General features: G+C 42.8%; 1 protein-coding gene and 1 long non-coding RNA gene across 2 annotated transcripts in view; both read right to left on the minus strand.

Moving 5' to 3' along the window:
• LOC131259524 (uncharacterized) overlaps positions 1 to 4332 on the minus strand; it is a 39899-nt gene extending 35567 nt beyond the window's left edge. The window contains exon 1 of the mRNA XM_058261030.1: positions 3823 to 4332. Coding sequence (XP_058117013.1) covers positions 3823 to 4332 — 510 coding nt within the window. The remainder of the gene's footprint in view (positions 1 to 3822) is intronic.
• A 2771-nt stretch (positions 4333 to 7103) lies between these two features.
• On the minus strand, positions 7104 to 11017 carry LOC131259568 (uncharacterized). The gene is made up of 3 exons (XR_009178126.1): positions 10889 to 11017; positions 7384 to 7582; positions 7104 to 7300 (listed from the first exon to the last, which is right to left on the minus strand). It is a non-coding gene; the product is annotated as an uncharacterized LOC131259568 (long non-coding RNA).
• Positions 11018 to 11905: the final 888 nt, after the last annotated feature.

Below are 11905 nucleotides of genomic sequence, written 5' to 3' on the forward strand. Positions count from 1 at the left end.
ACAAAATTCAATAAGTAACCATTTTTTATAGCTAATATTTACACGTTTTGTTACTTTTTCTCTCTTGAAATAAAGAAAGATATGCAACAAGCAATAAGCAATGCACCGCCACAAGGTGAAGCAAACCAAGTGTCGACAGTAGGCTTCGGCAAAAGTTCACAAAAGGTTGCTACGGTGCAGCATTTCCATCGGCGCCGCGGCAGGTTGCTTTGCTTTCTAGCTCGTTGATCTTTTTGTTTTGTTTTCTAGCCCCCATCCGCCAAGTTTGCAAGCTGATGGGAATGCGTGCTGTGCGTCTTTTTTCCATACCCTCCCCAGTCTAGCACGTTTGTTTTTTGGCCGACGATTTTCTTCGCTTTTCAGCGTGGGAAGCCATGGAAGCGGCAATCGCGGCTCAGAATCAGAAATATCGCCGGATCGTTGTGGGAGATCAGTGTTTGCTTTTTTGTTTGGTCCTCAAGTTGATTCTTCTCGCATGGAACACACCCTAAAACTGTATTCACTCGCGTACACACGTACACACCAAGCACCGGCTTGGGAGGCTACGTAAATGGTGCATAAAGCAACACGATCCGGCGAAGATACGATCCGCATGACGTGCTCTACTGACATTACAAAATTGGGGCCCAGTTTTGTTTTGAGTAATGTCGGTCCGAACCTTTACCGAAGAAGAAGGACGGTGATAGACACATTTTAGATAGCCGTTTTAGTGGCGCTTTAGTGAGGCTGAAGATGGGCGAGACCCGTGTTTTTTGGGAGTGTTTCTTTTTACCTCAAATTGCGCGGTTAAATTGATTTATGAGATGCATTTTGCTAGAAACTTGTTTAATGATCGTTTTTTTCATGATGCCATCGTGTGCATGTTTTATTTGTATTTTGCTTTTATATAAAAGCAATGGATTCGAGTAAAGATATTTCCAGAATTAGCAGTGGATTCCATTAATTTTAATGTTTACCCAATATTTCCTCCGAGACATTATCCCAAACTATCAGTTGCCAAAAACGGTAGTTCCACAAACACTCAACCTCGCCAGCCCGATGCATCGTTCGCTCACCGGTGCGTCATCGAAGCAATAACTTTTATGTGCGATGTTTTTTGTCGTTTCCCATTTTATCGTGCCCAATTAAAGATTCGCTAAGCTTAGCTAAGACCGCTTAGCTGCGACGCTCGCGTCCGTTCGGCCAGCGTATTATTTATGACGTGACCATATTCTGCAGTGGGAATTTCGAATTAAAAAAAAATCAACCATTAGATTCAGCGCCGATTTTTTGTATTTCGACCCGGATTGACCCGCAAGGAAGCTGGTGGAAGGGCGTCATAACGAGGCGTGGACGACACTTCCTGCTTGGCGTTGGCAGTTTGTGAGTGATTCGGTTACCAGGGTTGCCGTTCGATTACGATGAATTTCTCACCGAGGTTTGGAGCCTTAGAAATAGTTAGAGTCGAACATTTGAGAGCCGAGCTGCGGATGTTGGGTAATTCATCGAAAATGCCTGAAATCACCAAAACTGTTATTTTGACGCTATTCGAAGGAATTAACCATTTTATTTCATGTTTTTGCATTTCGATCTGATTTTGTTCCATATATGTTTGAAAAAAATCTCTACGGCTTATCGAATATCTTTTGTTATTTTTTAAGTTTTTCTTTATTATTTAAATGGTTTCAACTTATAACAAGGACGCAATTATTTGCATTAGGTTAACCAAATAACATATATCAAAACATTATAAAAACCCGTAAAAGTGATTGAGTAATGATAATCAAGCAGAAATAAAATGACAAAAATGCAGCAACCCAAACTTTTAGAACATCAAACCTTACAAATAATCTTTCGAAAGTAATTATTCTTATATTTGTTAAATTACCTTTTCAGTTGTATTTTTAATTAAGTTGCTCAAATATACTTCAACAGTTTCAAAACATTGCATCAAAAATGCTTGCCCAACGACACCTTTAAAACACTCCCAAGCCCGGTTGTTCGGTTTAAGAGTTATAAAAATTGCTGCATTGTCATAAAAAGGGGAGTGTGAATGCATAATATGCGCAATTGTTCGTAAACGCCGTGCATAAGATTTAATTTAAACGGCGCAGCCCGATTTTCGGCCAGTGGATGACATTTTCGGGTAGAAAAAAAGCAGGTGAAAAAACGACCGCTGACGCTGTTGGTCAGCTCGGGACGGGGGGCATTGCATTACATCAGTCAGAGCACAATAAGTACCTCCCGGTCTGCGGGCGGCGAGCCCGGGTATGGCAGCAATTGAGCCACAATGGAGCCAGGGGAGCTAATTTCGCGTGACACATTGATTGATTAACCATCAGAGAGATAGTGTTGGGCGCCCGAACAGCGACGAACGGGAGTATGGGGAGTAGCCGAATTTCATTTGGGGCTGGGTCTTTTGTCTCTCTCTCCCTCTCACGCCCTGTCTCGTCCGTCGCCAAGTGTGGAGTGCAATAATACCCTCCTGACCAGAGTGTAAAGTGGGTGTCAAAACCAAGCCGAGCATTATGATGTGCCCGCTTATGCTCCGCACCGTACGCCTTGGAAGTGGACGAAGGGCGAACGCAAAAAAAAATCAACAACATGTAACACTAGTTTCACCCATGTTTTTTTTGCCCCCTTTTGGAATTGGTTGTTGTTTTTTTTGCTTGTGATCGCCGTTTTTACGGTGATGAGATTTCTGACGGATCGGGGTCATACGCGCAAATCATCATCGCCCTCGTTCCCCCGCTCTCCCTGCTGGGACCATGAAAACGATGTCTTAATTCTTGTGCATTTTTTCTTTCTTCGCCGTCTTCTATTTTCTTGCCTTCTTTGGGAACGGAAGTGCGCCTTGATTGGGGCGCTCCATGTTGCGCTATGGTTTCGCCCGCTTGGGTGGGAAATGGCGCACGTTTCTGATCTGATATTTCCACCACCCATCGGTCACCGAGGAAAATATCCGAACAGCCCCCCTCTGATCTGATTTCGGGGTATTTTTTCCCAATGTCGGTTCGGTTTAAATGTCACAAAATTAATCACCCAATTTTTGATTCGGTGATTGATACGATTGATTTTCGGGTTGTCATTGAAAGCATACGACGTGCTTTGCTAATGTTTGCAAATATCTTGCTCCGAAATGTCGTTTACGTTTGATCAGCGCATCAAGGGCATATTTTTAATTCAAATCAGATTACTTTTTCCTTCGGTGGAAATGGCATCGCTGAGAAAGATCACCGCACAATGGCACAATGGGACCGCCTTGGTTACGAGGGTTTTTGGTGTTCAGCCAGAAAATGCATGTCATTAACTTAAGAACTCATTTGGGTTCTTGTGAAAAAAGATTTCCATTTTCTTAAACCTCATTGACCTTTCTACTTTTCAGTTATGTAATATCCTGACACATTTAAAATCTTTCATGTTTCGAAGCTTTCTTAAATATCAATTGAAGCAAGCGAGACTTGCAGAAAACTTATGGAAAGTAACTTGACAAGATTGTTTTTTTTGTTTTAAGTTTAGGTCATGGTAAAGGAATGGTAAGATCAAACTATTTCAAAAGTAAAATTGAGCAAATCTGTCAGAGTTCTTTGAACTAAGTGTTGACAAAACTTATGAAACATGAAGTATATTTAAACCTCCACGTTAATTAGCAGAATTTTCAGCAAATAGTTGGAAGGAAATCCAACCGATAAAAAAGCTGAAAAATGCAACTTTCGTTTAAATATATCCCAATATTGTAATTTTCCCGCAAAAATGATACAATTTTTCAAATCAAACTAAGTTGTAGCATTTACAACCAACAGAGAAAGAGAAGAAGTTGATGAGAACGGTTTCTTTACTCACCACTTCGCGGTCCATTTGAAGAATGTACTGAAATCGGCCGATGTCGCTGATGGTCAGCTCCTTTCCACCGTACCGCCCGCCACCGTTCTCACCCACGGCATCCCCCTCGGCCAGCTCAACCCGGCCCTCGCTGTAGAACTGAATATTGCGACCGTACAGCCCGTCGTGCTCGCTGTCGTCGTGCTCGTGGCGCCGATTGGCGAGCCCTGGAGACGGCGTCGCGCGGCGGCTGACGTTCAGATTGTTCTGTGCCTGCGGTGTCCGGGGGTGCGCCGTCGGGGGCGGCGGAGGCGGTGGCAGCTGTCGATGGCGGCCGCCAACCGAGCTGCCGCAGTCACTGGACGCGTTGTTGCTGTCGCTTTCCACGGAAAAGCGGTCCTCGTCGGTGGCGCCGGCGGGGCGCGTCGAAACCGGCGGGTAGAAGCTGCGCAGCGGCGCCGGCGAACTCTTGGACGCCGCCGTCGACTTGTGCAGCTTCGGATTGTGCACGTTGTATTGTTTGTTCACCATTGTTTACTGCGCGTTTTTTTCTTCTTTCACTTCCCGACCACCTTCTTTACGACTTCCCTTTGCAATCACTTCTCTTCTCACTCCGGAATCGGGCACCTTCGTCTGGCCAGATCGTGGAGTTTATGCTACACTTTCTTGGCAAGAATCCCTGCAAAGGGTTGTTTATTTGTTCGTCCGCTTTTTCCACCTACCCTCTCACTTGGGAGAAAATGTCGAAAAGACAAAAAACCGGAGGGCAAAATAAAAAAATTCCGAAATTGTAATCGTGAAAATCGATGGAAAACGGTGCTAATATTGGGGAGTTGTTTACGGTTCTATTGTTCGCCGGCTGCCGTTGTACGGAAACCGACCGTTTGCGTCAGAAGAAAGTGACGAAAAAGTGTGATCAATTAAATCAAATTAGCCCGTGAGACCGCAGATGAATTGATTCGTTTTCGTCGAGCTTTCTTTCATGCAAATTACCTCACCGATACCAGATTTCCCCAAATGGATAGTTTTTGAAAAAATAAAAGAATAATTTTTAGTTTTAACAAATATTACACTAACCACAATTGATGATTTTAGTAATAGAAAAAAAAAACAGTAAAACGTACAGTTTTTTTTTAAGTATGAAACGTACAGCACAGTATGAAAATAAAGTATAAAACAAGTGTTCTCGTAAGAAATTTGTTAATTATTGTAATGTCCTTCTGCCTTCCAACAAACATAAATAATGAAAAGGGTTCACGTTAAAAATAAGTATTATAAAAACAAAGGTTTACTTTTCAACACACAACAAACAAGTAATAATGATTGTAGAAACAATGTTCGACAGTTCCAGATAAACACTTAAATTCCCAACAGCTTTCGAAGCTTTTTCGCTCGCTCGAGTGTTTTTCTTTGCGACCGACTCTTGAAGTGTTATTCCTTCGTTCCACCGCGAGGCCAATTTAAACCACACCGAAATATTGTTGTCTAAGGTCAAGTAACCCTTGCGTCTTCACTCGAAATTTTATCTGACACTCTTACTCTCTTTCTTTCACTCTGTGGCGGCACCAGCATTCCGAGCCGCGGAGGGGGCCGAGTTTCGAGCGTATCCTATCAACACGATCGTACAACGATTTTCCTCTCAATCACGCACTTGAAAGACTAACACAAGCCCACGAAACACGAAACTGGAACATGCAGTAGCATCAATCCAGCGAATTATCTTTTCGTCACACGGCAACGCAACGCAATGGCACACGCGATATTTTACTCCGCTCAAAAGGTGATCAGAAGATGGTGAAAAACAACAAAATCACGGCGCGTCCTCGCTCGGTCCTGGGAAAACGGTACAAACACACACACACACACATACGAACGTACACCCACCTCGCTGGCACGCTGTTGCGCGGAACGATCGCGTGACGACTACCGCAACGATCAACAGACGACTGAATTCAAAACCGCGACCGGCCGAACCAACTTCCCTTCGAGACGTTTGCCCCACGCGACTTGCGCGATTCCGCGAGTTCTTGGCTTGTTTGTTTTCTTCCTTTTTCCTGCACCCCGAAGTGAAACCGAAAGTGCCCCGATCAGACTCCGATCGTTCGTGATCTTCGGAGCTTTCGGGGGAGCTTTTTTCTCCACCATCCACGGTCTGTCTGCATTTCTTGGCGCCGATCGTTTCTTGCGGTTGTGTAGTGGGGTAATTTTCTTCACTTTTGCTTTCGTTCACACGTCGAGATCTTGGACTCGCGATCTGGTTGATCAGCTGACAGCGACAGCGACCGGCGAGGAATTGAAGAGAATCGAGAATCTTATCCGCTGCATCTTCCGTAGTTTCGTTCGTCTGTACGTTCAGCAATCCGGTATGATATAAATTTAGATTCATCAGAACTAAAAAAGGAACAAAAATAAAGATGTGAGTTATAATTAGTCAGATATTAAAAACAAAAATACAAGGTAGGATCTATTCACATTGTTCTTACATTCTAACGGGAGATTTCTGTTGAAAAAGGTTTACTAATATCACTCGTTTTAAGTTTTAATTACTAAATGTTTGTGCATCTAAGCATTAAAAATGCGCTTATCTATAGTAGAGTCCAACTTTAACACTTAACACCAAAAACAAACATTTTAAATAAAAGGAGAACCAGACATAAATGAATGTATACTTATAATTACTTTGTACACATAACTTGTTTGTATACTTATTGAGTGTACTTTTTGAATTATAATATGTAAGGTAGATTATCACAACTTCAAATATAGGATTTAAACAGGGTAATTAAAGCGTCTCTTCAGCTGTTCTGATGTGTTCGTAAACTGAACGTACCGTTAGAACTGTTTGGCTGACGCTCCAACCAGAAAGTAAGTCAATGGCGGTCCATAAACACTCGCTTCTAATTTGCAACCTTAGCTTTGCCACCATTTGTCCAGTTGCGCCGAAGGATTATGATCGGACGGTCCGTCGTTTGGGCGGCTTGATTGATCGATCGGTCTGTGGACGGCACCGATTGAGCAACACCCAGTGTACAGAGTGATGTGCCGTGTCGCTCGGAAGATGCAACATTCTTCACGAGGTGCGATCGTCGTTTCGTCAGCGAGACCTCTGACGGATTGTCCGTGGCCGGGCGACATGCATTCGTGCTCGATGCCGGCTCGGGCAGTCTGTCATTATGGTGATGGTGCCCAGTTAGATTCTTTCGGAAATTCCAGCACGCCGACACCCGATCCTTAACAGGATCCTTCCATCCTCTGCCCGCTTCGTGCATTGATCGGCGTATTTGAGGGAGAAAATTGTACGTTGTGTTTTTTTTTTTCATTTGCAGATCCCTCTGACAGATCGTTTGACGGGTGCCATTATTTATCCATCTAACACCTCCGCGGTGAGCCTTGGAAGCCGGTGTTGTGTTCTGGTTTCTTCTCCCACTCGCTAGAACTTCATCCTCAGCGTCCCAGTGTCGTCTTCGATTTGCCTCATTAGAGCAAAAATAATGATAGCCTGCAACCAGCACCGTCGGTTATGCATTTCGCATATATAACATTCAATTACCGAGGCAATCGCCGAGTGTCAGTGTCACTCACCGATCGCACGAGAACATCGATCGCATCGCGTAGGGAACGTTATTTAATTAGAGACAAAGTTGCTCCGCTCATCACCATGGAAACCCTTTTTTTGACAGCTGTCAGCTTTGATTCTGCTTTCGCACGACAAGAGAATGAAGCGAAGCATCATTTTTCCTTCCAGCTTTCCTCAAGGTCACGCGTGCACGATGGCGTGGATCTGAAAATAAAGAAGAAGCAATTGATGAGTCTCATCCATCTTCGGAGCTCAACGGTGGATTTCGATCGGTTTCCTTTTGTCGATCGATTGTCGTCCGAGGGGCATTTTTTACGACGACGACGACTGGATCATTTTATTTTATTTTTCTTGTAAACGACCTATAGGGTGGCCGCTTTGTGTCTCTAAATGCTACTTTCAATGATCCACATTCGAAGGAGTTGATGAATGGGTTGGTATGGTGTATTTTTTTTACCCTCTCTAACTCTCTCGAGCCTTTCATTTGTTTTCCCACCGCTCGAGATGCTTCTTGACTTTGAAAGTACACAATGAGCTGAGTTGAAGAAGAGATGATCGCTGTCATTCGGGTCTCAAATGAAGTGTTTTTAAGGGCATTTGTATGAAAAGTCATAAAAAAGAATTTTCAGCAAAGCTATGAATATTGATTTAGTTTTTTCCCTCCCTTCACAAATTCTTCGGCTGCTTCAATGTCAATGGCATCGAATTGAGCAATTGTAAATAATTTGCTCTAACGTTGTTCGAACCTGAACGAAACCTTGTGCACCTTTTAATACGGCGTCACTTCCAACGCTTCATAGCACAACACAAAAAATGTCGAACAAATTGTTCAATCGCGGGAGGGAAGAAAAACCCTACCAAAATGCCCTCAATCAGGTGTGTTAGTATGTGCGTCGATAAAGGTTCATATGACAACCAAATAGTTAGTATATTTCGTACATCGTCTTCCGAAATCGAGCGGTTGATGGTTTTTGATGAGCTGCTTGCTCATTTTCCGCTCCATTATCGACGGCCCCACGTCGCGTCGTGACTGATTGATTTTCCCACCTCGTGGGGGTGATGATCCACCACCCCGCATGCAACCGATCGTCTTTGGATGGGGATTTCGGAAGGGCTCGGCACTCGGTCGGAAGGCGGACAGCCTTGGAAGTGCGCTCGGTTCCCACAGCATCGAAAATAGTTGGTCAAAGCTGCACCAAAAGGCTAAGGAAGACAAGTCTAGACAAAGACTACAAAATAAAAAAGAAGAGAAAAAGAAACAATTTAAACCTCAACACCCCCAACACGCCAACTTGTTACTGTGGTATTGCGTGAAACAATATATGTAAAGTTAAAGTAATACGGTGATGAAGAACGTGAAGGAATTTCGGTAGCATCATGTGGATTTTGGAATTCTGTTTTCATGCAACTGCCAGGAGATCATGTGAACCATCATTGATCAAGGTTTTAAGGTTATCCTATCGCGTGTTTGTTGCTTCGAAAAGTAGGTGTGTTTTTATATAGGTCTTACTTTTATGTTTCAAAGCATATTTCTGGAAAGTGGAAGTTGAAACTCTATTCTTCGTCTCTTTTTAAACATGAAACATGTTAAATTATTGTTGTTTTTTTTATTAACGGTAACAAATTGATTCCAGACAATTAAAAAAACTGTTAAATGTTAAAATCAAGGAAAATGTGTTCATCTCAAATAATAGATTAAAGCGGTGAGAGTGAGAGCATTTCTTGCAACAATAAGGTAAAAGGATGATAAATATTGATTTTCAAATTAAAGAACTTTTGCAAACAAGTCTTTGTACTTGTTTTTCATAAACGGCTACCATCAAATCACAACATGCAAAAGGCATCATCTGAAATGTATAGACCTACGACATCTGTAAGAATGTAGAATCTAACAAACTAATATATAATGTCAAATCTATAGAAGAAAAACCTAACCTTACTACTTTTGTCCTTGGGTGCCACAGTTTTCAACTTTCGTACACATCGCTATACACCGCAAATGTCGTTCTGACATACTTTCGTAAACTATGTGTTCCTACGACGGACAAAATGGTGATGTCAGTGAAGGAGGGACGTACTGCTGCCCACGGTTCCAGTTTGATCATTATCGAATACCGGCGCGAATATAGTACGCCACTCGGTAAAGGTCGGTACGTGGTTTTACTCTTCGTTTTACGATATCCTATTTATGTACTCTCGGTTTGGGGCAACCGGGTAGAAACGGGGAAAAAAGGAAAACCAGCCGGGAATCTCCGGAGAAGATGTAGCCGTCCCTCCGTGGCCGCAAAGGGAGTCGCACGTGAGTGAGGTCAGGTTTTATTTCGGCTATTTGGAACGGAGCGATCCCTTGTAGCATCATCATCAGCCGGGTGTCCTTTAGCGTTTCGGCCGCCAAGCGTTGCCGGCTGGCTTTCAGATATTTTGGTACGTGTGTGAGTGTTTAATTTTACCATTTTTACCACCTCGAGACCCATAATTAAATGCGTACCGCGTGCACTATTGACCTTTCGCGTTTTTCGGGGAGCCGATGGAAAGAAGCAGATCACACGGCCAATCGCCTTGAAGGGTTTAACCAGTTCAGTTCATCTACGCTCGCGATGTTTTCTTTATGATTGAGAAGCGTTTTGAAACTCCGCCACACACCAGCAAAACAACCTTTCCCCAACGCGCGATATCTTTCGCTCCAAAACTCATCCATCAACGTATCGGGGACCAGGTGGAGTAATTGAAATAAGGCTACGATGGCTTTCTTTCGGCAACGATAATTAGGGCCAGTTCGAAGAGGACAAGCGTTCGACATTTCAACGTGTATGCAAAGAAGGGCGGGCAGTTTTTCCGCTTTATTTTCCGCTCTTCGCTCGAAGGTTGGCGCCAATCGCACACCATTGTTGTTCCTTGGTTGATGAATTTTGATGGACGTTTTTTCGGTTTAAATTTTTGCAATAATTTGTCAACCTGTTGAGCACACCGTAAAGCTGCCAACACTGATGGAAATGATAGTAAAATGGTCGGAGATGAAAGAGGTTAATGCATACTTTTTCGTTGTTAAAAGGTACACAATCTCTTTTATCGTAGTGTGACTTGCTAATATTCGCATGAGCATGATTTTTTTTTATAAATCAATTTGAAACTTGAAATCATTTAGTCAATCTAATTTTATACATCAATGAATAGGTAAAATTGCAACAATATTGAAACAAGAAATAAATTTTAATTCAGAGTATTTAATTATGTAACTATTTGTAATTTAGTAATTAATTTGTTTACTATTTGTAATTAAATGTTATGCTCTACAAGAAAATATGCCCCCAGTTGAAACAAAATGTCAGAATCACATCACGTTTATTATTTTAGAAAGTAACTAGGAATAGAATCATTTTCAAGGATATTAACATATTTTTATACTTGTACCTCTAAGTAAGATAATAAAGCGCAGTATTTCATTTCCTTTCGGTCTCAATTTGACAGGTTTACGTTTTTTCCCACCATACGATAACATCAGTTACTTACGTAGTCGACACCTACCATGTCCCGCAGTGTAGCAATTAATCTCGGGCTGACAAACAGCTGAACTTTGTTGCATCCAGCCCAGCACCGGTATCGTTGAAACCGTTTCGTGTCGATATTACATCAGCGCATCGATAATTGCTCAATCATTACATGCTCAGTTGTTTATTATTTCGTGTGGTGTTTACTTTGAAGTTCATTTCCATTTCGTGACGAGCTGTTTTGGGGGGAAAGAAGTGAGAAATTAAACCGAAAAGTTAATTACATTAAATTTTAGGGTTTTTAATTGTTTTCTGATTGAAAGCGTGCTGCTTTAGAATAAGTCACGAATCTTGTTTATTTTTAATATTCGTTATTCAAAAGTGATAACTTTTATTCGATTGCGGTTGCTCTCTCAGTGCACCTCACGATTTACGATCCACAATTAAAAGTTAATCATATCTTACGCGACCCAGCTGACCATTAAGGGACACACGAACACGGTTCCTCGGGAAAATTTTGCCCCGATGCCAACCGGGTTTGATAAACGACGGAAACGATTACATTTTACCGAGGATCGAGCATAAAAGAAAAATAGTAAGCTGAAGCACGCCGAAGGAGTACCCGACCCGGGAATGCGTGCCTGGAATTTCCAGCTCCGTGTACCCCCCATGCCCCTTACCCTTTTTCCGTTATCAGCACGCCGTTCAAGTGCATTAAAGTACAATTTTGTTGCCCGATTAGCCGCCACCCGGACGCCGTTACGCGTTACGGATTCGTGCGTTGTTGCTGTCGCTGCGGGATGTCTTGCCTTTGGTCAGTAATGGGGAAGGGGTGAGGTAAGGGATTTCCAATGCGGAACCTCACCCCGTTTGAGATCGACCTGCGCGTAATCCTCACCGCCCACTTTACGACGAGCCCGTTACGGATGCGGGCGGAAAACGATGTTTTGTGTGCGGCGGGTGTTTCGTTTCGGGATCCAGTTTTGTTTTACACACGTAGCCGTTTGTTTTTTGTTTTTCTTTTTTAATTTACCTAACC

The sequence above is a fragment of the Anopheles coustani genome, chromosome 3, assembly GCF_943734705.1.
Source record: "Anopheles coustani chromosome 3, idAnoCousDA_361_x.2, whole genome shotgun sequence".
Lineage (NCBI taxonomy): Eukaryota > Metazoa > Arthropoda > Insecta > Diptera > Culicidae > Anopheles > Anopheles coustani.